Below are 27,987 nucleotides of genomic sequence, written 5' to 3' on the forward strand. Positions count from 1 at the left end.
TTAATGTAGATGGTGTTAAGTTTTTTTTTTTCTGAACAAGAACCTCTCCAGTATGTTCTAGTGGAAAATAAGATAAAGCCATTAATACAAAAACCACTTACAACATCTTGCAGCCTCCTTACTATATTTTCTTTTAGAGTTGCCATGATGACTGGCATGTGGCGAGCTCAGATAACAGATAGGGGGGGGGGGGCAATTAATTTATATGAAACATTCTTTTATATTGGAAATCATTTTAATGATTGAAATGTTTATGGGCTTATTAAGAAAAGTATAGTATTGAGATTAGAGTCAAGTAAATTCATTGAATAATGCAGAGCTAAGGAAGTTGATATTACCCTGTTGAAAGATCGTCCTTGTATATCATTTTGAAACACAAGCTGTCTAATGATTGAAAACTGTGTAAGCCGAAAGAAATTCACCTCTTTATAGCAAAAGGAATATAACTTAGCACCTAGGTAAATGTATGACCTGTTGGAATGTGCATCTGATAGGTGGTGTGAAGCTCGTCTGTTTCTGTGGCCAATGGTTGATGAAGGTGTTGTGTGGCCAGCACAACTACCTGCTGCCTTTTTTTTTTTATTAACAAAGGTCAGGTCAAACAATGTGTGTGGACTTCATAGAAAATTGCAGTCTCCACCAGGATCCCAACTTGAGACTATTTGTGTTGAAACTAGGCACTTGGTCACCTAATTATATATCTTTTGTAAGCTTATTGTATGCCCAAAGTTTCCCCCACTTCAGTCAAACAATAACAACACCTAATTGAAGATGAGTTTCCTTTTCTGTTAGTTCATGTTTTAAAATGTTCATGCACAAAGTTGCTTACATCCTTGTTTGGTCGTGACACGCCTAAATATGTTAATAGTTCATTTGTGTGGTGTTATCAATACCCCTAGAAGTATTTTGTAGTTTAAACTCTGTGCCTAAAAGTTTTGTAATGTATGGCATATCTCTTGTAAGGAGGTGCCCCTTCTAATGAGCAATGTAACTGTTGCCTCCTGTAATACTGTAACATATCTTTTTTTTTAATTGTGTAAATGACCTTTAACTCTTGTGTTACTGTAACTTTTAATGTGTAAATGACTGGTCTCTCTTATTTTCTGTAATGTAACTGAGTATCTTGGACTGTTGTGTAGTGTAGATTGTGTCGCTGGTAGTGTTAATAGTTTCCCAAGCACTGACCACCACCTTATTGACCTAAGTGCCAAGCAGCACTTGATCTCTTGAGTGAGTCCTGTGCTAGCAATATCTAACAACTTACTCTACACACTTGACTTGGCCCAGCTGCCTGCTGCAACCTAATTATTTAAGCCATAGGAACAGTCATCAGAAACAAAGATGACAAATATAAGTCACAAGTGGCTGTACAATTTAAGAAAGATTCTTTGAAAACATTTTTTAAAAACATTTATAAGGAAATTTATTGACTAACTGGGGAAATTTTTTTAGAGTAGAGATAATAATTTATTTCACAAATCTTTTGTATCTATCTATCTATCTATCTATCTATCTATCTATATATATATATATATATATATATATATATATATATATATATATATATATATATATATATATATATATATATATATATATATATATATATATATATATATATATATATATATATATATATATATATATATATATAATAATAAACATAATGGGAGGTTCTTTGAACAAGTAAAATATGAAGTCATTTGAGAACCAAGCACATAAATTCTATAGATTTTTTTTAAATATGAGGATGATGCAGATTAAATAGGCACTTTTTGCTTCTTTGTAAAGTATTGGCTATCTATCCAATCATTAAAGTATATAATCATTTCTTTTCAAGCTTTGCTATAGCATACGATTACAGAGCTGTAGAAAAAAAAAAAAAAGTTTTCCTTCCTCAATAGCTAAGTGTTTCTCTACCCTGTTTAAAAAAAAATATATCTACCTTAGAAAATGTGCTTATATGCACTAAGGTATCTAGGTTGTTAATTTAACTTCCTTGTTTACTGATTTACTATCTGGTGGACTTGGCCTATTAGACTTACACTGCCTGTACAGTCCTCAGTAACAAAGAACCCCCATAAAATGTGTTTAGTATTATCTTTCAGTCTGTTAAAAGAAAAGAAAAAAAAAGTAATATGAGACAAACTATTATTGGGGCTTAATAGGACAGACTATTGCATATAAATAGAGTTGACAATTCAGGCTTATTGTCGCTAGCATATACTATAATAACTTTTGTTAGCAAAAGTAAAAAAATAATTTCTGAGCCTTATGCAAATTATATGAGTTCTTAGTTCGCTTATAAAGGGAAATAAGTCATGTCAAAGGAGACATTTGCACAACAAAAAAAAATGTGCATGTACTAGAATAACTTAAATTTTGTTAAATTTAACTGAAAGTATGATTGATTTGTAGTCACTGTGTAGTCACTGTGTTAGTTTATCCTTGCAGTCCCCCTTTTAAAAATACATCCTATTTAAAGGCTGTATGTAGTTATTGGTGTGTACTTGTATCTAGGATTATACATTTTTCTATAAACTGAAAGAGTTGTCATTAGTTGAGCTCGTTGTCAATTAGTGTTGATGTTAGCTTCTGTGTGACAGTTGTTTTGAGTGCTGTGTGACTCATCCTTATGTTGAAGTGTGTCTTTGTTGTTCGCATTATTATTTATTTTTTTCCGTGAGCGCTGATGAGCTAAGTACACTTCCTCATTATCTGTCGCAAGTCTATATTTTTATATTTGCCGCAGTGATTGTAACTTTGAATTAAATTGCTAAAATTCTGTTGGTCTAAATGTATGAAGCTATTTTGAATGTTCCTTTGAGTTTGGATTTGTGCTTAAATTTGCATTTTTGTTGTTGTTAGAATTGAGGCATTTTATGGTAAGCTATTACGTCCTCCTTTTACCTAAACCATGTTTCACAAGGGTTGTGAAGTTAGCAGATTCAAAAAGCTCTTATCATTTCCCCTATAAAATGGAGCATTTTCTTTCTTAATATAATACCTTATACCTTCACCTATCCTATAATCTGTTGAACCATTGGGGCACCACATATATGATCTGTCTTTCTCCATTCTTCTCTGTCTTTTGGAACAGAATCTCTTTCAATAACAGGCCTACCTATTCTTTAACATTGTCTTCACATTGCTTTCTCTGTCTGCTTCTTCTCTTTCCTGGTACTGCTCCCTGAAAGAAAGGTCTCTGTGAGCCCTGAGGACCTTGTGATGTGGACATGGTGTTTAAGTTTGCATCTTTTCGATAGTGGTTAGCAGGTCATCGTGGGCCCTATTTCCATTGTAATCCCGTTTCGAATCTCCTATTTTGTGATACTACCATGAGCCCCTAATTAAGCCTGGGCATCCTCCTTCTATGCTACTGTTAGAAAGATACATTTTCAGACTTAAGTTTATAGCTAGAGATTAAACCTTCAAGTTCTGCATAATCCATCCACTGCAAGTTTGTAGGGCTTACATCTAAAAGTCATTGCAGTTTTGTGTGCTCCCTGTCAAGGATATTAAAAGATGACGTACTTTGTTTCCTTTCTCTTAAGTAAGCTCAATGATTCATCACTGCTTTTTAGATGTATTCACTAAGAGCCATGATTCATGTCTTAATAGATAGATAATGATGTACTAATGCTGAAATAGATCTCCTTTATAAATTTGACATAGCCTTGTAGAAATAGTAGGTCTGAGGTCTTGTGATATTAACTATGAATAAATTTCTTGTGTGTGTGTGTAGGGCGGGGATGAGAGGGATAAATGTTTTAGACAGTGAACTTGTCCAACATTAAAAACATGAAGAAAATAGAAATGAAACAAATGTATATAGTTCTATAGTCTCTTATTTTTCTCCCCAAATTAGAGTTTTTTGTTTTTTAAATTTATAGCCCATCTTTTATACAATAGCATGCTCCTTGTGCTATGGTCCAATCTCTTTTGTGGATGTGGGGGGGGGGGGATATGAGAGAAGGTTGTCTACTGTCTTTATGTGCTCAGCGAACACATCTCAGTTCAAGTGAGGATTCAAACTCGAGCCCCCTTAATAGGTATCCAACCAGTTCTTGCCTCTCATGTTTACAGTTATATCCTGCTAATTAATAAGCAAGCAGATAATTAAAAGGTGTACCCAACCATCATCTGCTCTCATTTTTTTGTAAAGACTTAAAAACTATTTTACAGTTACTAATGATTTATTATTAAAATTAAAAGTTCTTGTAATGCATTTCAACTGCAACTATAGTCTAAAACTATTGTAAGAATTTTTAGCTGCCCCCAAAAGGGGAAAAGATGCTATTAGTTTTGTGTGGAATGTCTGTCCGTCCGTCCGTCCCTCCCGTTTCGATCTCATAAACTAGAAAAGACAGTGAAAATCCGACATCATAATATTTTAGACAATTCAGAGTTCTGATGCAACGGCTATTTTTTCTTTTCTGAAAGTTAAAAATCTTATTTTTTTTCATAAAAATACACCACTTTTACAACTATTCATTATTAATAGTAACAAACACAGGAGGCTCTTTAGTAGGGTAAATTACCATTTACCATATTTTTAACACATTTATGCAAATGGTTTTAGATTTTTTGTAAATGTTTTAAAAATGTATTGCTAAGTTACATAAGTTCTGTCATACTAACTACTACAATTACACACAAAAAATGTTTACTTCTTTTGAAAGAGAAGAAATCTATTTAGTATGCATATAAATTGGACATAATTTAAAACAACAATTAATATTAGTTTTTCATATTATCGCATGAACTGCAGTGCTGCACTACTTCACTAGAGGAAAATTTTTTATTTTTTTTTATTTTATGGAAATGTTTTTTTTTTCTTGAGGATTTCTATAAGAGATTGACTCTTTACAAAAAAATTAGATATTCATTATAAGACATTAGTTTGGCTAGGTTCACATCTAACTTTACATTCACTTTCACCTATCCTTTGGTCTGCTGGACCCCTGGGGCACCACACAAGATATGTCAACCTTCTTTCTCCATTCTTATCTGTCATTTTTCTTTGATAGAATTTCATTCTGATGTTCTTTCTGAAAATATTGAGACCTGCTTTTTTTACCTGCCTGGGTGGACCACTTCAGGGGCCGATTTTGAGTTTGTGTTTCCACACAAACTGTCTTTGTAACCTTGTTTTTTTTTTTTTCTAATTCTAGGCTTATCTTTTAAAAATATAGTTTGTAGCCCATAGTGTTACTAAATCTTTTGTTTTTCATCCTTTTATCATCAGCAATGGAAAAGGCGATTCTTTGTCTTAAGCAAGCCATTGGGTAGTCTGCCTGACCAATATGAACTGGACTACTACAAGGATGAGCACTGCAGCAGCAAGAAAGGCTCCATAGACCTTGAGCAGTGTGAGCAGATCATTGAGGCTCTGGACTCTGAGAGCTTTCCCAACCTATTGGCCATCAAGACAGTCTGTAAAAATAAGGTCAGCTTGACAAACTATGTAATAGCAGTGAAACATTCCAACTTTGTAATAGCAGTGAAACATTCTAACTTTAGAATAGCAATGAAACATTACAACTTTGTAATAGCAGTGAAACATTACAACTTTAGAATAGCAGTGAAACATTACAACTTTGTAATAGCAGTGAAACATTCCAACTTTAGAATAGCAATGAAACATTACAACTTTGTAATAGCAGTGAAACATTACAACTTTAGAATAGCAGTGAAACATTACAACTTTGTAATAGCAGTGAAACATTCTAACTTTAGAATAGCAATGAAACATTACAACTTTGTAATAGCAGTGATACATTACAACTTTTAATAGCAGTGAAACATTCAACTTTAGAATAGTAGTGAAACATTACAACTTTAGAATAGCAGTGAAACATTACAACTTTTAATAGCAGTGAAACATTCAAATTTTATAACAACAGTGAAACATTTAAACTTTATAATAACAGTGAAACATTCAAAATTTATAATAGCAGTGAAACATTCATACTTTATAATAGCAGTGAAACATTCAACTTTATAATAGCAGTGAAACATTACAACTTTATTATAGCAGTGAAACATTCAAACTTTCAAATTTAATCAAAGTGATGAAACATTCAAACTTTATAATAGAAGTAATACTTTCAAATGTTATAATAGCAGTGAAACATTCAGACTGATTACCAGTAGTAAAACATTAAAATTGTATAAACATTGTAATAATAGTGGTGAAAGATTCAAACTTTATAATAGTTATGAAAAATTTAATGTTATAAATAAAAGCAGTGAAAATTTAGTCTGATTACCAGTAGTAAAATATTAAAACTTTATAATAGTGTTGATACATTCAAACTTTTTAATAGCAGTGAAACATTCAAACTTCATGATAGCTGTAAAAATTAAAACCTTTTAATAGCGGTGACCTATTTAAACTTTACTTCAGCAGTGAAACATTCCAACTTTTTTTATAGTGATAAAAAAAATTAATTTCTAATAGCAGTGGAACGCTGAATCATTCTCCGAGGTACAGTGGAGGGAGTGCGAAGAAAGGGCATGGCTTTTTAACATAAAAGAATAGTCCGCCCTCTCTCTTGATATCTCTCTAAGAACAGCTGCTGACCGGGGAAAGTGGAGGGTTTGGGTAATGCTAATTGTCAGCACCCCTTTAGACGAAAGTTAAGGGACACACTAGATGAGATGAGGCTAGATTAGAGTTCCTTATATCTAGTTTATTAGTATGTCTTTTTAGAATTAGAGCTATAAGATAAAAATCTAGTTATCTAGGCTAACACCCAAGACTAATTAACTAGATCTATAACTCAATTTAAAAAAAACAACAACACATGTAGACTAGATTTACTAAATGCAATCTAAGCTACTATTAGTTAGAAGATCCTACTTCAGCCTTTAACTAGATCTAGCTCTAGTCTGGTGAGATGTACTCTCTTGGCCAATAAGTATAGATGTAGTAGATCACTTATTTGAAACAGGGCTAACTTTTAACATAGTTACTACAAAATTTGATTTATAATTGAAGCACCAAGTAAATGTTACCATAATACACACACAATACTGAATACTGTAGTTAGACTTGATGTATACAAATTAATTTAGAAGAGACCTAAAAAACCATTTTGTCCTTTGCAGTTGAAGTCTAAACATTTCTGTTCTTCTTGTCACTTCTCTCAAAATGTCTTATCTTCTTATCTTATATAATACAGACGTTACTTCAAAAAAGAAGATGATTACGTCCTACGCGTCATGCATTTAGTCATGCATATTAATCAATGACTTGTGAAATAAAATCTATTTTCAATCAATCCACTACTCTTAAGTGCCTAATCTCATCCCTTTTAAAAACCAAATGTTGTTATGACTTGAATTTTAACTAGATCTGTTGTGACCTGAACTAATTAGTTTCTATCTATATGATGACTAAATGTATAAGAGTGAACAATTTATAATAATATAGTATGCATATCGGATATACATGAATGGGTGAAACTTACATTTATATCCAAGTAATAGCAATTTAAGTAGAAGCCGAGTATTTATAGTTGGTTTTATTTTTGTATCGATAGGAAATGCATAATAGATTTGTTTTATTTTTTTTTTACTGCAAAAATAGCAGTAAATGTATTTATGTTGTGAAGGCACGTACCATCAAATAAAATTATAGCTTTTATATAGCGCTACTTTCATGCTTATAGAATGCTCAGAGCGCCTTGGTCCAATCTCAGTTGTGGACCAGTTGGGGGGGGGGGGTGAAATCTAGCAGGTTTTACCGTGCTGTCTTTAGGCATTTAGGTGTCACCCCCCACCCCCTGCAGGAAAAATTGGGCTCTGTTGCTTGCAACCATGTATTAATGACACAAATGAGGGTTATCCATTGTTCTATAAGCTCTGTGAAAGCTCTAAGATTGTTTATGATGAGGGGAATTCATTCTTGTTTCATTGTAACAAACGTTTAAGCTTACTAAACACCTGATCTGTTTACTTATGTCATAACTGTTGATGTTTTCTAGAGTCGGACCTACTACTTAGCTGCTGATACTGAGCCAGAAATGAACAGCTGGGTCCAGTGGTTGTGCCATGTCTGTGGGCTACGCCCAGAAGATCAGCGTAAGTATATTTATAAAGTTTCTAAAGCTTGGATGTTACTATCTCAGAGTAGTTCGTTCCTTTAAAACATGTATAATGTAAACACAACATCAAACTACTGAATGTATTGATCCTGTACATCTTTCATATATTGCTAAATTCCATCCAACTGTACAAGTTTGTTTATATTATCTATGACTCTGTTGGAATGCAGTTGAGCTCATAAAAGGTATAACTAAATTGTGTAGTGTTTTCTTAAGAGATTATATAGTATGAAACATCAATTGTTATATGTCTATATGATTTGATCACGTTGATGACGTTGCTACTGACATGGTCTGAGTCTTATATTTAATATGTTTGCTAAGAAGTAAAGTGAGATGCCGTTTCTTCTCTCTGTCATAATAAATTATTATTTTTTGTTCATCTCTCCTCCTTCTTCTCTCCCTTGCCCCTAACTTCCCGCTCTGCCTGCTCTAATGGATTCTCTGTATATGATAATGTGTAAGTATATATTTTTTGAACATTGCTTGTGGCCCTTGCATACTCTATTTCCATTGCACTAATGGTGAATGTGTTTTCATCTACATTTGTTGTTGTTATTCTATTTGGAATGCTTTTTTTTGTTATTGTCTTTCCCCCCCGTTTCCTTTGTATATTGCATTCTTTAAAACACCATAGAATATTATTGCTATGCATAAGCAATTAAAACTTGACTCTGGCATGGGATACATTGCTATATTTTACTACTTTTTTTTTTTTTTTTTTTTAATTTTTTTTTTTTAATTTTTTTTTTATTAAGCATAGGATAGGTGAATGAGCAGTCCCATCTTTAACAAATGTTTGTTCAAATTACTAAAATATATTGTCACAAAATATTGTTACACCATTTTCAGCTAGACAGTCATTACATTTTTTTAAAAACTAATTTCTTTGACTTAATGTTGTGAAACCTTTGAGGGACTGATAAAAATAATGAGTTATTTGGCTTTATTTTGATGGGTGATTTGTTTTAAAATCTGTACGTCAATTCAAAGATATTCAAAAAGTCAAATGTTGAAATATATTAGTCAGTGTTGCTTGCAGTAACATTTTTAAAGAAAAAAAATGGAACTCAATATACATATCATTTTTTTTTTTTACTGATTCTCCTAATGAAAATGTTTATTCAAGAAGTCAATTTAAGTTCTTGTCTAACTATTTGAAGGATCATATCTTAATGATTTTTTTAAAAAGTATCCCATTATTTTCTTATACCCTCAAAACCTTGTCACAGATAAATACCTGCAAAACTTGTTTTTTTTTCCTTTCTTTTTTTTTCAAAATTTAAGGAATATAATATTATCTTCAAATTACAAGTTCAACAAATTTACTAAACACCCACCAAGGTCATGTTTACTCCAAGTTAGGAAACACTGTTGAAAAGAACACGATTAATTTAAAAATCTGTATGTTTTATGACCTTGATTAATGAATATAACATGTTACATAAAGTCTATGACATGCAACATACTTGCTAAAACTGTATTGGTTAAAGTGTTATTTTATTACTTACTAACAAAGTTTTAGTTAATTACAAAACATATTTTTACATTTTTAACATGACTGACTCACAATTTAATTCAAAATTGCCAGTTTTAACATATGGGGCATAGCATTTTGAAACCATTTCACAGATTTCATTGTTGAGGAGATTGCTTCTAGAATAAAAAAAAAGAAGTAAAATTGTTTTTGTTTCACCTGCACCTTATATAGTTTCAACGTAACATTTGGTTTTGAATGTCTCTTTTAACTCTTTCTCTCCTAACTGACGATACCAACGTTGATTCCACTAGAATGTGGAAAATAATTACGGAGAGAAAGAGTTAAGAAATTCCCTTTTCAGTTGTTACATAACCAAGAAGAAGAATGCCATTGAATGTCCACATGTGAATGCTATTTTAATATCAATCTCCTGGCATTGTTCATTTTTTTGTGTGTGCATGTCAGTTTTAAATTAGAGTTCATTTTTCTCACAGACATTCAGAAAATAGGCAAATGTTTCTATTAGTTGCCTAAACTTGCCTCAAAGTGTTTTTTTAGTAAAAAAAAAAAAAAAGTTCAACATCATTTTTAAAAGTTAAAAATTAGGATAAATAAATAAAAAACATTTAATCACAGGGCAAAGAAATTTTATATTTATTCAAATGAAGAACTTTAAAAAAATAAAATTGTATGGCACTGAAATACTAAAGTGGGCTGAAGACCTTTATTAACACTGAAGTACTAAAGTGGGCTGAAGAGATTTAAGTCTACCACTATGATTCCTGCCTATAAGAAAGTATGACTATGTTCAGAAAGAGTTACAGAAATAACTTTTTAGAAGACTCTTATGTTGTTTTTTTTCATATTTATTATCCTACAAATAGTCTGACTAGTCCTTTGAACTGTTGGGGCACCACATGTGATCTGAGGATCATTTTTCTCCATTCCTGTTTTTATTTAAATTTATAGTCTCTTTTGTTGACTACAGGCCCATACATTACTTAATGTTGTCATCTTCCACTTTTTTTCTGCCTCTTTTTCTTCCCACCTGGTACTATTCCCTGTAGAAAGGTCTTTGCTGAGGGTCTTGGGATATGACAACAGTTTCAGTTTGCAAATCATTGTCAATAATTCATATAAGTTTCTTAAAAAAAAATATGTTGTATCAACACTGCTGTAAAGGATTTCTTTCTTTAGAAATCATGGAAGCAACTGTGAGATTTTGGATAAAACTAACACTTTTGATACATTGTTTATTTTATTTAACAAAGAAAATATTGTACTGATGTATAATAAAGAGTTGTTTTGACATCTTACAGCCACAGATATACCTGAGCCCAAACCCCCATTGCTAACTGTACAGAACTCAGTAAGCAATGGTAGACCGGCTAGCCCCCCGACACCTGTTACAAAAACAACAACCCTTCCTGCTCAGATGCCACAGAGCATCAGTGTGAGTCAGCAGATCACTAAACAAACATCATCCGATTCCAGTTCTGCTTCATATATACCACTAGGTAAATGCAGTTGATTGTTTAGCATTTTAAAAAATTATACATTTATATTTATAAATCAGAAAGTAAGGCGTATGAATGTATGTCCTGCATAGAAATCAAAACCGTTTGACCAATCTTGATATAACTTGGCATAAATGTTCCCTAGATCAAGGCGGAGACCATAGTGTATGTTTAATGTCCCTACCACTAGCGCATGTTCCTAAAAATAGACAAAAAGTACCTCTATTAAAAAAAATGAAACTTTTTAACAAATCGTGTAAACCTATTTTCACAGTATTTAATAAATATCGGCTGAATTGGTAAACCCATTTTCACACTCTAATTCTATTTTCATGGCAAAATAAAAAAATGTGAAGGGAATATTCTCCACGTTTAACATAGATCTAAATTCAAACCAGTAGATAAGTAATAGGCCTACCAAAAACTAAGGCCCGCAGGCAGCGGGTCATGTCCAGCTAGTATAGGTGTAAAAGGCTTGTTGTCTTGAAATATGACAATTTCTAAATTTGATTAAAATATTCAGTTTTACATAACTTCAATATTTTTCTTTTTTTTTTTTTGAATTCAGAAAACTGCACCACTGGACAGCCTCAAGCTACAACAGACAAACGGTTTAGTGTTGAAAGTGTGCCAGATTTCTTAGCTCCCTCTCCTCCGCAAAAGCAATCCAAACTGGGCATGTCTGCGCCTTCAGCCTCTGAAGATGAAGTATTTTTACAAGAAGATCTACAAAATCATGTTCCAGCCCCTGAGAGCAAATTTACTCAGGGATCTGATTTGTACCAGGTGCCGCCAGTCAGGCCCCCCAAGGGGAGGAAACGAACCGAGGAAGGTCCTGACTCGTCCTATGATGTGCCACCTCTTCACTTTGAACACAGTCCTCGTTTAAGTGTGGGCAATCGTAGAGATTCTGGTAGTGGAGATGGCCGGGCTTCTACCCCAGAGTGTTATGACTATCCACCCCCTCGTTTGGATTCTACTACATCTTCGGACAGTGAAATCCCCCCAGAGAGACCACCCAAACCAAGCCACCTTCAATCCCCTTATCAGAACTTGCCGCCAGCTGGCAAGAGTGACTCAGATCTGAACACTGTTCTGGCAGCCCCTAAAAGTATCCCAGGTCGCATGGTCAGTGGTTATGACATCCCACGGTCAGCCCACAGGCCTGTGCGGCCAACACAGTCAGCTCTTGCCGCAACTGTTCCTGTACGGCAGCAGCGTGGCACTACAAGCCATGCCTACTTCAACACTCAGGGGGCTAGGCCCAACTCAGGGGAGCTCAACAAAAGTGGAGAAGATCAGAAGTTTCCCATCGTGCCTCCACCTCGCGGTGCAGATGTAGCGGATGACAGGTCATCGTCTAGCTCATCTTTGTATCAGTACCCCCCATCCTCATCAGGTGCGCCAGTCCCCCCCAGTCGCCCCCCAGCCCGCGGTAATACAGTGGCTCCTGCAACAATTCCTCGCAATCCTGATAGTAATAATACTGCAACAGGACAAGGTAATTAATTCTTGTTCACAATTAGCTTTGATAACTTTCTAGTTTAATAGTCAGTTTTTTAATGACCATTTCATTTCAAGACTTCTAGGGAACTTATTAATAGGTAGCTCTTTTAATAGTGAAAAAAAAATTAGTAAAGTTTCCCTTTCAGACCTTGTGGTGTATAGGGCAGATGATGTAAATGTCATCTGATTCTGTGGCCTACGGTTTACGATGGTGTCATGTGGCCAGCACAACGACCAACCACCTTTTCCCCAATTGATGTCAGGTATCTATTAGAGCTGGGTGGACTCAGAAGCGCCCAAAGATCCCGAAATTAAGAACCCCAGGCTTCGAACCCCCGGTTCAGAAGCCAAACGCTTTACCGCTCGGTCACCACGCCTCCCTTTTAATAGTAAGCTGAATTAATGTGTTTGTTTTTAAGTTAGTAGAACAATCTTTATTTATCAGTATTTTAAAGCGGGGGTCAGACAAGGCTTTTTAAGCTAATGCAATTCTTAATGTTTATTCCATAGAGGCTAGTTTGTACTTGTGGTTATTTGTTGACAATGGGGAAACAAGCTTATGAAGTTATGAATGATGTTATCCTTAAGATGAATAAATATATTTATTGCTAATCTGATATAAATAATTTGCTTATGTCATGATTACACAATGTAGGTGAATGATCTTTAAAACTCATACACTTTGTATTGTGGGTGAATCCCCCCACCCCCACTAAATAAAATGACATAAAGAAATAATATAATTGTCCACATTTTAAAATTAGGCTCAATAAAGTAGTTTAGAATAATGTACAAGAATATCTGATTATTAAAAGACTGTCCATAGAATGAATTCTATCTTTGGCTTTTAAAGAACTCTTTCCATAAAAAGAATAACATGACTTCTACAATATTTCTAATATTTTAGAATCACTAGTCCAGTCAGACACCTCAAACCAAAGCTAATATTCTTGAATCTCTAGTCCTGTCAGGGACCTCAAACCAAAGCTAATATTTTAGAATCACTAGTCCAGTCAGACACCTCAAACCAAAGCTAATATTTTAGAATCACTAGTCCAGTCAGACATCTCAAACTAAAACTAATATTTTAGAATCACTAGTCCAGTCAGACATCTCAAACCAAAGCTAATATTTTAGAATCACTAGTCCAGTCAGACATCTCAAACTAAAGCTAATATTCTAGAATCACTAGTCCAGTCAGACACCTCAAACCAAAGCTAATATTTTAGAATCACTAGTACAGTCAGACACCTCAAACTATGATATTCTAGAATCACTAGTCCAGTCAGACACCTCAAACCAAAGCTAATATTCTAGAATCACTAGTCCAGTCAGGGACCTCAAACCAAAGCTTATACTCAGCAGGCTCATAAGAAAAGCTGAAAAAATTAAATAGGATGTTGAACATAACATAGAAAATCAATTTGTTTTTAAACATTTCCCCAACAACAACTGGAACACACTTGCTAGATTTCACTTGCTTATATAAGAATATTTGTAACAATATCAATGCATAGCAAACTCCAAATATTAATAAAGCAAACCAATGCATCAGTCCACATTAGAGGCTATTCACTCCTCAGCTGTATTCAATAGATCCCTAGAGTATATCATGATGGAAACACAAGGAATTTACACCACACTTGATCATAAATGGGCATCCAGTTTTCCAATCTTAAATTTTCTGATGTTTTACACTTATCAGATGTAAAGGTCATCTGTTTCTTTGTCCAACAGACAATGACCAACTGCCTTTACTTTCTCCAAAGTCATGTACCCATTAGAGTTGGGCGAACTCTGGGGTGCCCTAAAAATTCTGAAATTGAAAATTCTCACAGAGATTCGAGCCCAGGACCCCAGGTTTGGAAGTCAAGTGCTTTACTTGGCTTTACCACTCAGCCACTGTGCCCCTCAAATAAAGCTAGGCAGCCAAAATTGTAATTCAAATATTATAAGGGGGATGGAATCATTATTAGACGGAACATTCCTTCTCAGTATGAACTGTTTCATTTTAGAAGAGATTAGCATCTCATTATTGGTGGCTTCTATACCCTTACAATTCACAAAGTCAGCTGTATAGAATATAAATGCCATAGAATATTGCTGATTTTACAGTATCAAGAGAATATAACATATGATTTTACCATTTCAACCCAGTCCAAAGGCTGGCATGCAAAAGGTAAATTTCCTCTTTCAGATTAGGGCCGATGATGACAAGGTCCTCTGTTTTTATGACTTACAATTAATGAGGGTGTCATGTTCCTAGCACAACAACCAACCTCCTTTACTTTCCCAAATTAATGTATGGTAATTAGAGTTGGCTTGTCATAAAAATTCAGAATTTCAAAACCACAAGATTCGAACCAGAGACCCCCATTGGTTCAGAAGAAGCAAGGTTTGCATGCAAGCATTAGAGACTCCTCTAAGCTGGGAAGAGATGAAAGTTTTGAATGCACTGTGAGAATTGATGGAAATGAAAGCTGTTCAGAGTTAACTGGTGGTCCTTCTATTAGTTCAATAATTAGAGGGCATGGAACTAAGAACCTTTTCTGTGCACATGCTTAGGGCATCCTCATAGTCAGTGGTTCAGTGTATCAGTTAGTATTAAGGAAATTTAAAACTGAATAGTTTTTTCTCATTATTATTGAACTTGATCTCTTTGCAGAAGACAACGCCCCCATTTTCAGTACTCACAGGACTAGAAGTTTTAAACGTAACAATGTAGTAGCTAACCATGGCTCACCAAACCTTAAGTAAGTACTTTTACAAGGGTTTGTTTTTTTTTGTTGTTTTTTTAAAAAGCTTATTTCAGTTCACTTGGTCTGTTTGTCGGGTACAAATTTACAGTACATTATGTCCTCCACTTGCCATTCTCTGATCAAGTTTAAACTTTCCACAATTATTAATTGTTCCTAACAAAACATGAATGAACAAAAAAAATGTACCTATAAGTTAATTTAATAGTATTAATTAATTAATTTGGTTTGATATTGAAAAAGGGAATTAAATCATATAGTATATAGATTCATGGCTATAAATGTGGAGTCCTTCCCTTATATTAACTTTGTTTTCGGAAAAAAAAAAAATTTTTTTTAATTTTTTGGCTTGTTTTTGCATTAAATAAATTTTGTTGAAGTCTTGCGGCCCAACAATTACACTACATCCAATCCAATAAATCAAAACAAATTTTCATACTATAGGATATACTTCCTTTTTTTGATATTATAAAAATTCAATAAATAGTAAGAAATTCGTTGTTGTGGACTATTTTAAAGACGAGTTTGAACTTTGCCTTATAAGAATTGTTTTGCTCCTTCCGTTTACAGGTCTGTTGGGTTCATACAAAATATTTTCATTTCATGGGTGTATGGTGATTCCTTTGTACTTGTTTTTTGTTGAATAAGTATTTTCAATTTCAAAGTTGAGATCATAATTTGATTTTCAATGCTGACAGAACCTAAATGTTGACTCTGCGGTTGTAATGAGTTAAATGATTGTTTCAAATCAGAAATCCTTGGAGCAACTTTTGTTTTTATTTCAGTCAGCATTCCCATGGTTTGACAATGTTGGTCCCACCTCCTAGGCCAGTGCCTCAGAAACCTAAAGATGCTTCCTCCATGGAAGATGAAGAAAGTGTGAGTTAACTTCTCTTGCTATAGGATTAGTTAGGCTCTAATTATGTATTGTTTTTTGTAATGCACAATTGTAAAACAAATTTCCTCACGGATAACAAAGATTATTATTATTATTATTATTATTTAATTAGATTTTGTAAAGAGAACTGCATTCAAGCTGCATTAGTGTTTTGTTCTTGATTTTTTTTTTGTCCATGAAGTAAAATAAGAGTGAAACCTCTGGCATCATTCATATTACAGACATGTTCTTATTCTCTTACATTTGTAGACAGTCATATTACAGACATGTTCTTATTCTCTTACATTTGTAGACAGTCATATTACAGACATGTTCTTATTCTCTTACATTTGTAGACAGTCATATTACAGACATGTTCTTATTCTCTTACATTTGTAGACATATGGAGTCAGTCTCATGCAATAAAATATTTTTTCATCAAAACATTCTTTAAGCCTTTTTTTTTTAGCTTGCAATGTATTTTTAACATGTTGGATATTAATGGTTTCATCTCATCAAATCTTTTGTAAAAAAACAAATGTATGAACTTTTATTTTTTTAGTGCTAATTTTTTATATAATTATCATTAACCAGATTATTAGCAAATTAAAACTCAAGGATACTGAAGAAGAGGTAAGAACCTTGACCTTTCAACTAAACAAAAATGTAAATTTTAAGTTCAGGTTAGAAATCAAGATGCTGTTTTCCTGCATAAACTTTCACCCCTTTAACCCACATGATAGTCAGTGGCTACTTGAAATTGTTCCAGTACTAGTTTAATGGATTCTGAAAATAAAATACTTGCAAGTAGAAATCTATGGGAAAAAATTATTATGATAAACATTTAAACATACATTTTTTTTTATGATTGCATCTTTGACTACAGCATAACTATTGTTTGTTTTAAGCTTTTAAATTAGATAATTCAAGCCTATGCTTATCCAAATGTAAACTATTCAAGCTACGCGTTCATTCCAGTATCAAAGAATTGTTTCGAGTAGAGCATCGTTGTTAACTTAAACACCTGCGTTAAGTCTAATCATAATACTATTGTAATAGTCTATCAGATACCTCATTATAGTAATAAAATATCAAATACCTCAGTATTATAACAGTAAAGTAAAGTTCCCTTTTCAGACCTCGCGATCTATGGGGCAGATGATGTTAAGGTCATCTGTTTCATGGGCCAATGGTTAATGAGCAGGGCGGCAAGTGGCTAGCACAACGACCAGCCGCCTTTACTTTTCCCAACTAAAGTCAGGTACCCATTCGAGTTGGGTGGACTCAGGGGCGCCCTAAAATCCCAAAATTCAAAATCCCAGTCTTCAATGATATTTGAATCCAGGACCCCAGGTTCAGAAGCCAACTGCTTAACCACTCAGCCGCCGCGCCCCCTGGTATTGTAATAATGTATTAGTTATTTTCATTCATGACTTTTTGTACTAAAGAAAAACTGTTTCATTCTTTTAGACCCACCATTCTCTAAGTCTGCTGCACTCTATACCTGCACCAACCCCTGATTTGGAAATGGACAGGGAACTCAAATACATAGACCTAGCCCTGCCGGACTCAGCCCAGGACACACCAAGGCCGACCCATGGACACAGCCACCATGCCCCAGGCCATTCGCATGGTCATTCAGACCGTGGCAAAGAGATAGCCACAGAATATCGAGAAATCGACTTCATCAAAACCCAGGCGCTCAGCGATGCCAAGAAGGTCAAGGAAAAAGAGAGAAAAAATGATGACCACAACTAAAAATCTGGACAGGCCACTTAATTGGGTTACACAAAAAGCTATCTAAAATAAGATTTTTTGGTAGACTTTTGGGTTAATTGTAAGTATTGTTCTTAAGTTAGTTCAAGTTTGAATGTAATGTATAAAGTCTATGTTGTTAATGTTTTGCAAGAATGCTGAGAGTAAGAAAGTCATAGCAATAGCATTTCAAACTTGCCTAACTTGTTCTCTTGCCTAAATGTAATCAGTTTTGTTCCAGAAAACAATGCACTCTGTGAGCATCTATATGTAAATAACAACTCAGAATTGTACTTATCTTGGCTCACAAACACACGTCAGTTATAATGATTTTGATATGATTTTACATTGACTTCACAGTTTTCTTGTTTTTTTTTCTTTCATGCTATTTTAATTATTTCATGTGTTTAAAATTATTTGTATTCAATTTATTTTTTACTAGTGCCATAGCTATCACTTGTTTTATTATGACATTAAATTTTTATTCTTGGCAGATTTTTTTTTTTGTATCAATCAAAAATTAATTTTTTTTTTTTTTTTTTTCCTGGGCTCTTGTTAGGCCAACTCTCATTTGTTATCCTAAACATGTTAATTTTAAAAATACTGTATCTGATATATTCTTGATAAGTACTAAATATAGCCACACACTTTTTTTTTGTCAATCAAAAATTAATTTTGGCTTGTTTTTTTTTCCTGTGCTCTTGTTAGGCCAACTCTCATTTGTTATCCTAAACATGTTAATTTTAAAAATACTGTATCTGATATATTCTTGATAAGTACTAAATATAGCCACACACTTTTTTTTTAATCTCTAGCTTTGATAAGAAAAAAACAGTTCTTGTGAAATTAGAATAGCTCAGTTCAACCCTAACCCAAACCAATGTTCCATGACAAGTTTATTTGTTGGTGAGGAAACATCCACTTTTCTGCCCCTAAGGAATAACTACTACTTTTAACTGATTCTCTTATTTAATGTTGATCCATGCATACCTTTTGAAGGGCCATTATTGCTTCTTAATCACCTCGAGAGAATTGGAGTTTTTGAGTGTGAGGTCAGGAAGATCACTCATGCTGAACAATTGTATCATATCTCTTATATCGACTCATCTTTCCATTCTGTTGCATTACAGTATCCACTTATTGTATTGTTTGAGTGGCAGTGAAGAAACTATGGTTTTGGTGTCGTACTCCCCTTTGGCCTATTCCTTTACATTGGTATGGCCATGAGGGAGAGAAGGTTTCAGCTCACAACCTTTTACTTTTTTTTTACATAAGCAGTCTACTTAATAATCACTTTTGCATTGTTTGGCTACCTTTGTCTAAGGGATACCATTGGATTTTTTGTTTTTATGGTTGGCTCAACCGAGAGCAATCTTCATAGCAGGATTGAACACTAACCTGCAATGTCGCAACCTGTTGCAGGTCTGTATGATGTATATTGGTCTCCACTGCCACAGGTTGCGATGTCACAGGTCAGGTTAAGGCTTACTATAATGAATGGTCTCGCCTCAACTCCCTACAGTAGCTGGTTGTCTGGCTCACAACTCCACTCTAAGCTCTTAGCAGCAGTTTCCTATTGTTTCATCAGCTGTTGTAGTTTGGATTGCCCTTGTTCTTCTAGACCTGTCTGCCTTGTTGTGATTATCTCACATGCTATCGAGACTGTCACAGCTTTGATGGTTTTCTGTTTCTTTGTAGTTCTTACTACCACACCTTACTGAGGTAGGGTTTGTATTTTGTGGTTGTCTTGGCTTGAAAGCAATGAATCAACTGCTTCTGACTAGGTGTAATTCAAAATTTGCGAATCCTAGATGGCCATGTTTTGTGTTTTAAATTAAATGGAGGTGACAGAAATTAATGGGTATTGAGATAAGTGGCTGAATGGTTAAGCGCTTGGCTTCCGAACCCGCTGTCCTAGGCTCGAATCTTGGTGAAGACTGGGATTTTGAATTTCAGGATTTTAGGGCTCCCTATGTCCACCCAACTGTAATGGGTACCTAACTTTATTTGGGGAAAGTAAAGGCGGTTGGTCGTTGTGCTGGCCACGTGACACCCTGCTCATTAACCGTGTTCCAAAGAAACAGATGACCTTAACATCATCTGCCCTTTAAATTGCAAGGTCTGAAAGGGGAACTAGATAATGACAAACCTGATAGCTACTGGTCTACAAACTCAACATTGTTATAGTTTAGTTCTCATTGAGGGATCCTTCCAGTTTGTGTGTCTAGGGCCAATTTGAACTTAATTCTGACAGAATAAAACAGTGCATCAAAATGTCTGTCAAATTATCAACAAATTTAAGTTGCTGTTTAATTTAGTTTGTAAGATTTGGGTAAAAATTACAATAAAAGAACCGGAATCTTTACTAAGCTTATAACTATGATGTGGTTTGTAACATTGAGAAATTGAGCACAATGATAAGTATTAAGCTAACTCTATCATGAATTAAAAAGAAAAAAGAAGTAAATTTACATTGTAAAAATTATGTAAAAATTACTTACCATTTATAGAACCAGAATCACTACTGGTTCAAGCGTATTATTATGTGATTTTTAACATATATAAAAGAGCCCAATTATATTTATTAAGCTTGCTCTGTCATGACGTATAAATAAATATATAGAAACATATATTTATAATCTGTATTTTTTAAATATTTTATTTGCCCCCAATACACTATATTCAGCTATCTTGAAAACCTTTTTTGTTATATTAATATTACCAGTAATACTTTATTAACTTTTTACACATTTTTTACAAAGGGATGGTCCATTATAAAAACTATTGTGATTGTTCCTTTGTCATGGTAATAGTGATTGGTTCATGGATATGATCATTTGTTGATTGTACAGAATGTTGTTAGTAATGGCTCACTAATTATGGAATTATTTATTTGCTTTCATTGACTTATGTTGACTAGAGCAATGATTATCATGTAAAATGTATTTTAACCTTGACTTCATTTCTGTCAACTAATGCTAACATTTTTACATTGTTCAAAATTGTAAAATACATAACTCACCTTTGTCTCTATAGTTTGTAAGCCAATCTTGCAATGGTGTCTAGAGAAAAGCATTTTTTAATATACTATTTATTTATTCATGGACTAGTATCCAGTTTGATAAGCTGTTTTCATTAGAAATTTGTTTTGACTGTGAATGTTATAGTTAGTTCAAATCTGAGCATAAGTTTTTTTTCCCTTTGGGGCATACAAATGATGCTCTTGATGAGAGAAAGATTATTTCCTGAAAATTGTTTGTTTGTATATCCTTTGATAGATAGACTATCTTGCTCAAGTGTTTCACACACTTTTACTCTTCAGTTTAAAAAATTAATTCAAAACAGATTTGTCTCACAAATAATTACTTCCTTTAGCTCTGTGAGTGACAGAGTAGATACCTGTTGTCTGAATGTGTTTTTGTAATGGCTAGTTGGTGGCCAAGAACTTTGCATAATATCAAAATGTAAACGTCACATTATTTTCAGCTTCTGGTGACCCATCATAAATTATCAACATTTGCTCATGTTGTATACATACAATTGTGTGGTCTTCTGGTTTAGACATTAGCGAGAACTTGTTTGTGGATGACAGTGAAAATTACTTTGTTCCCTTGTTGTTTTCCCACAATTCCTCTCATGAGCTTGCTAAATCTTCATGGGTTCTGGCTACAGACTGGGTGGGTATTTTGAAAACATTATATATAATATATATATATATATACATATATCTTTGGGGAAAAATAATTACCTAATAGGCCACACTGTGAAAACTCTGGTTTGATGGTTATAGTTTTTAAAAGAATCATCTGAAAATTAAATTTGGTTAACTCTCTTTATTTTGAACACACTTCAGGGGGAACTATCACACTTGACTCAAATATTTCTTTGAAGTCAGTAAAGAGTTGAATAAACAAATAGATGTACATGAACATTTTGAGCACCAGCTTTTGTAGAAATCATGAGCTGTTCTGTAAACAGATTCACTTCATTGTGCAGGACTCCTTGCAGTAGTGAAATATTAGAACAAAAAGAAATAGAAAGGAGGAATGGATTTTTTTGTTTCAATTGTTACTTTGTTTTAACTCTTTCACTCCTAACTGACGATACCAGCGTTGATTCCACCAGAGTGTGGTAAATAATTACGGAGAGAAAGAGTTAAATCATATTTCAGTTTGTGTTACATTTTTTTTACTTGATGGAAAAGTTCAGAGATTGAAATTTCTAAAGATTTATTGCAGTAGGGGTATACTTGTGTATAGATAAATACATAAATGAATATATTTCTGTTGATTTATTTCAATCAATGGCCATGTTTTGTGTTTTAAATTAAATGGAGGTGACAGAAATAAAAGGGTATTGAGATAAGTGGCCATCATTTATATGTTGTTGTTTTTTGTGTGTATCTTCAAGTAAACTCAATTTGTTGTTTCAAAGAAAGTGTCTCAACCAAACTCCCAGACAGGTTTTGAAACTAATACTCATTACTAGACATTGATTTCTCTGTTGTTGGGGACTTGATCCAATGTCTTCTGAGAAGGTTTCTTTATAACAAAACTTTACATTATCATGTCATGCCAGTCAAAGAAAATGTAACACTGAGGACAAATAGGAATAGTTTTCTGAAATGTAGTGGTTTAAATCTGAAATGTAATAGTTTAAATCTGAAATGTAGTATTTTAAATCTGAAATTTAGTGGTTTAAATCTGAAATGGCCTATTTTTACAGTGCGCTTGAATTTTTTTATTGAATAGAAAAATAAAATATGTTATGGTCACAGTATGACCAGTTTTTACCTTAAATAAACAATACTCTTTTATGTTAGTTTCTCTTCACTGACAGAGAACCTTTGAACTATAAATCAGTTTGTTTCTCTCTAGAGTTTGAAGTAAAGCTTTTGATATTTAGCACATACCTCTTCCATTATCTGTTTTAACTACAAATTCCGTTTTTTCTTCCTCTTTCTTCATATTAAAGTTTTAACTTAGTGGATACTCTTCTTATCTATCATTTTATTTAAATGCTAGAAAGATGGTTTTATAAGTAGATCTATGTATTCTGACAAATTTTAAACAGAGTTTCCTAGGATGTGATGCTGGTATCAGTAGAAGTGATGAGGGGAGGGGGAAGCTGTCACATGTTAGTTAATATAATTAACAAGTGACCATCTGTTTTGGGGTTAAGTCAAAATAATCTTTAGTCATTGTTCTGGCCATTCTAAGACATACTTCACTTGCCTTTGGGTTTCTGTAAGTATAAGGTTGTATGTTTTGATCAGAATTACATCTACTGAAGACAACTATTGTCAAGAGCTGGACTAGTGTCGTGACTGAACCAATAGAAACAACTTTAAAACAATTACAGTTCCATTTTATTTTTTTTAGAATGACATTAGGAATCGAGGTATGGTGTAAAATGAATTCTCTGCATGTATATTTGAGAAGAAATTCAGAGAAATGAAAATGCAAGCTGATTTCAATGTACCATTTGCTAAGTCTGGACTTCATACAAATGTTGTTTCACCATGTTGCATATATAGGACTAAGAACAATATTTGAATATATTTTGATATAGTCTGTAATAGAATGTCATTTTTATTGGCTTTTATTTTCTTGTTTTAATCTTGTTTTTTTTTAAATGACAATCGGGCAAGCTTTCTAGCCAGTTGTCTTTTTTTTTTTCTCCTGGTAACTACTGAAATGTCTATTTTTTATTGTTTTGATTTTGTTGATATACAATGTTGTTTATTAGTGATTTTATTCATGTGTGATTCGTGTGAATTTATGTCACTTCAGTACTTTCATTGAAACTGATACAGTAGTTACTACAGATTGGTGTTGTTTTAGTAACAGTATGGTGATTTGTTACTTTCTGTATGCTTTTGGTGACTTTCACTGTTGTTGAGCTCACTAGAAGTGGGAGCTACTAAAGCACATATTTTATCTACTCTTGTGGTAAACTCACAGCTCAAATAAATATGTGTCATGGTACCCCGACAAAATAGCGCCGAGAAAATAGTGCAGAAAAAAAATATTTTAGTCATTTTGAAAGAAATACTTTAGATATCGTAAAATATGAATAGAGCCGAAATTTTTTGGTTTTAATGTATCATTATTTTTCAGTCATTTTATTCGCAGGAAACACTTTAGATATCTTAAAATATAAATATGCAAACAGTAAGCAAAAATTATGATAAGCTAAAATGTTTCCATGACATTGGCTACTTCAAAGGTTCTCTATAGAGTGATAGGTTTTGGGGTAGGTATTCAGTCAGAACAAGTAGTCATAGAAGCGGAGATAATATTTTGTACAAATATACTTTTTACACTATGATGATAACACACTGTAAGACACACATCATTATATATCTACCCCTTGAATGGGGTCAGCACTTTTCAAAATCCTATTTTTAGCAAGTTATGCATTTTAAACATTGGTGAAAAAGGGGAATGATATAAAATTTAAAGTACTCTCGTTCTCTGCAAATATGGGATACTTTCAGATCTATTAATGTTGAAAAAGAGTCATCAACAAAAATGCTGCCCAGGACATTAAATTACTAATAATCTGGTACTTTTATACACATCATATATAAGCCTGCACTATTTTGTCAGCGCTATTTGGTTGGGTCACCGTGCGTCATGTGCCAGTAGTTTGAAGCCCCACTGACCCATCAGACATCATATGAGCTAGAACTGACTAGGGTAATCACTCTGCCTTAAAATAAAACGATGGTTTGAATTCCCTCAGAACAAGAAACGTAAAATGTTTTACCATGTTTTTAAATTAACATTTAGTTGGCATGCCTTTTTGTTGGTACTTACTCTGTGTTCCAGTCACTCCTAATACAACATTGTCAAGCAATCACTCATTGCATTTAAACCGATTCCTTATCTTATACATATTAACTTAAATATTTAATCCTTTTTGATATATATTTTAATTGATTACACACTAAAAAGAGTCGGTTTTAGCTTTAGCTCTAAGGGGACAAGTCTTCCCAGTTACTTATGATGACTTATCTTGAATAGAAGATAGACATTATGAGACGAATTAAACCAAATACGAGTTACTTACCTGTGCACTACAAATGTTCTTTCTGAAGCAAGCCCAATCTTCAAAATTTTTTTTTTAAAGTATAAAATAAAACCTAATTATTTTTCGTTTATCACTATGAGGAATCTTTTCATAAAAAGATTGTGTACATTAAAAGTATAAATGGCAGATTTTAGTCGAGCCTTTCAAAAGCAACTTCTCTCATGAAAGATATTTTAAACATTTTTATGTAGCATTCATTTAGTCCCAAAGAAAAACTACTTAACAGCTACTGATAGAAATCTCTTTCTCAGACTCTCAGAATGTTAAGTGCATTGAAAGTTTGTTTTGTTCCTATTTGTGATATAAAAAATTGCTACTTTTTATTGTGCCAGAGCTTGAGGCTAAAGACTTTGTGCTGGTATGTGAATGGGGTAACTATGGTAACAGACAGTAAACTTTAAATGCTACAATGTAATTGCCGATTTCTTTTCTTTGAAATTGTTTATTTGTAGTAATTAAAACATTATCTACTTTTACATAGAGTTTTACGTTTTAAACTGTTGATGGCCCTTTTTGGTTAAAAATCTCAAAATTGACAGTAGTAGTAGTAGATTCAAATTTAATCTCTTGGTAAAGACAACTGAGTAAAAGTGAAAGCTCTTGTAACTGCTCCCTTTCACTTTAAATCTTAAAATGTATTTCTCATTTTGTGAAAACCAAGTTACAATTATTTTCTGAGATTGTCGTAATTGACAACTGCCTATAGCTGTTTCTACAGCAAATGTTTGAAGTTTGTTATCCATTGTTTAACTTTGTAGATACTTGACTGAAAGCATGCTATAATGTCAGTAGTTTAGTCTTATAATGTATTAACAAAATATTGTCCAAGGCATGCAAATAAATAGCTGTGACACTAAAATACTAACCTTTTTTTTTTGAATCACCTCACCCTGTTTGTGAGTTGAATGACTGAATCAGTGTAGCTCATTACATAGTTGAATGACTGAATCAGTGTAGCTCATTACATTGTTGAATGACTGAATCAGTGTAGCTCATTACATTGTTGAATGACTGAATCAGTGTAGTTCATTACATTGTTGAATGACTGAATCAGTGTAGCTCATTACATTGTTGAATGACTGAATCAGTGTAGCTCATTACATTGTTGAATGACTGAATCAATATAGCTCATTGCATAGTTGAATGACTGAATCAATTTAGCTCATTGCATAGTTGAATGACTGAATCAATGTAGCTCATTACATAGTTGAATGACTGAATCAATGTAGCTCATTACATAGTTGTATGACTGAATCAATTTAGCTCATTGCATAGTTGAATGACTGAATCAGTGTAGCTCATTTTATAGTTGTATGACTGAATCAATTTAGCTCATTACATAGTTGAAATACTGAAAACATCGTTTGAGTTAAATGATTGAAATCAATGCACTTGTCATGACATTGAATAATATCAATTTGATTTTGTTGGTTTTCTAACACTAAGTACTCGGATAAGTTCTTGAAAGAAATCAAACCATTGTACCCTTTTATCCAATCAATAAAATATTCAATGACTGTATGTGGGCATTGTGTTTGGCAGTAGGAATGATGGTGTGTGTTTTTTTTGTGTTGCTTGATAGAAGAGTGTATAAAGAGTGCCTGCTTTGTATATTCCTTAAAAGTAATCAAATATATCCAATGATAACAAGATTTTTTCTCAGTTTATTCTCCTTCTAGATAAATAGGAAATATTTGGGATGCTTATCTTGAACCCTTATGAATGCTGATCCTATAATATTATTTTAATGCTTTTGATTTAATAATAAGTATTTTAAATTTACTTCTACCAACAAGATACAATACATGAAACTGCACAATTTTAACATAAATAGTAGCTCCTGTGTTTCTTTTTATAAGTTAGAACTAGAATTGATTAATTATGGATGTAATAATTTTTGTATTAATTATAAACCTGTTTTTTTTAAATTTCTCCATTAAGTAATACACATTTTATTATTGTTAAGGTGATACTGAAATGTGTCTTTTATATGTGTTCAACCGCGACCAGTTGTCATAACAAGCCTGAAAACTGACTGTGATGCGGCATCCATTGGTCTATCAAGATCATTAGGTCAGTGTTCAGGCTTACTATGGCATTATGGTCTTGGTTCATCACAAGGATGTAAACAAGAAGAACTTTTCTGTTTTCCACATGCTAGAATGCTCAAACAGGTAGTGCCAGAGTTGAAACAGCAGTGTATGTGATTTTGTTATGTCCCCTTGTGAGTTCAATAATTGTACAATCAATATATTTGTTTACATCTACATATATGGTACACACAAAAATATTTATACATAATAAAGTAACTACTTTAGTCTTATTTAATATTTTATTTTGTAATTCACATTTGATAGGTCTTTTTTTTCTTTGCATTTACACACAATTTCTTTCTTTCGTTCCGAAATTTTATTGAGAATTTTTATTTTCATAATCAGGGTATAACTCTATAAATATCTATCCAGCATTTTTATATTTTCTTTAATAGAGAATGATTCTGAATAAGTTTGTATTTTGTGTCCGTCTCCTTGTGTCTTTTGTTACAATTTTTTTATTTGACTAATTTGACTAAAATCTATTTAAAAAAAACAGTTGACCTAGTGTTACAGTAGTAGGCAATGTAATCATTGTAAATAAAAAGTTTTACAATTCTTGGCTTGGAAGTTGTTGTTTTTTTATTATTAAATTTTTTTTTTTGGTTTTAGACAACATCAGAATGATATTGGTCTAGTTGGTTCTTTATAACTAATAAGAACCACTTCTGTCATCTATGGGGTGCGGTGGCTGAGTGGTTAAGCACTTGGCTTCCAAATCTGGGGTCCTGGGTTTGAATCTCGGGGAAAACTGGGATTTTGAATTTCTGGATTTTTAGGGCACCCCCTGAGTCCAC

The 27,987-nt window shown here is 33.2% G+C and overlaps 1 protein-coding gene across 4 annotated transcripts in view; it reads left to right on the top strand.

Annotated features, from left to right (window-relative positions):
- The window catches only part of LOC106057303 (GRB2-associated-binding protein 3-like), a 30,406-nt gene extending 2,658 nt beyond the window's left edge, over positions 1 to 27,748 (top strand). Inside the window, exons 1-9 of one of the 4 annotated variants that reach the window (XM_056037176.1) lie at positions 2,478 to 2,885; positions 5,249 to 5,449; positions 7,992 to 8,088; positions 10,911 to 11,108; positions 11,677 to 12,609; positions 15,280 to 15,367; positions 16,156 to 16,249; positions 16,842 to 16,880; positions 17,718 to 27,748. In XM_056037176.1, coding sequence (XP_055893151.1) covers positions 2,883 to 2,885; positions 5,249 to 5,449; positions 7,992 to 8,088; positions 10,911 to 11,108; positions 11,677 to 12,609; positions 15,280 to 15,367; positions 16,156 to 16,249; positions 16,842 to 16,880; positions 17,718 to 18,005 — 1,941 coding nt within the window. In that variant the 5' untranslated portion in view covers positions 2,478 to 2,882 and the 3' untranslated portion in view covers positions 18,006 to 27,748. The other 3 variants (XM_056037177.1, XM_056037174.1, XM_056037175.1) reach the window with 3 other exon arrangements.
- Positions 27,749 to 27,987: the final 239 nt, after the last annotated feature.

Source organism: Biomphalaria glabrata, chromosome 8, assembly GCF_947242115.1.
Source record: "Biomphalaria glabrata chromosome 8, xgBioGlab47.1, whole genome shotgun sequence".
Taxonomy (NCBI): domain Eukaryota; kingdom Metazoa; phylum Mollusca; class Gastropoda; family Planorbidae; genus Biomphalaria; species Biomphalaria glabrata.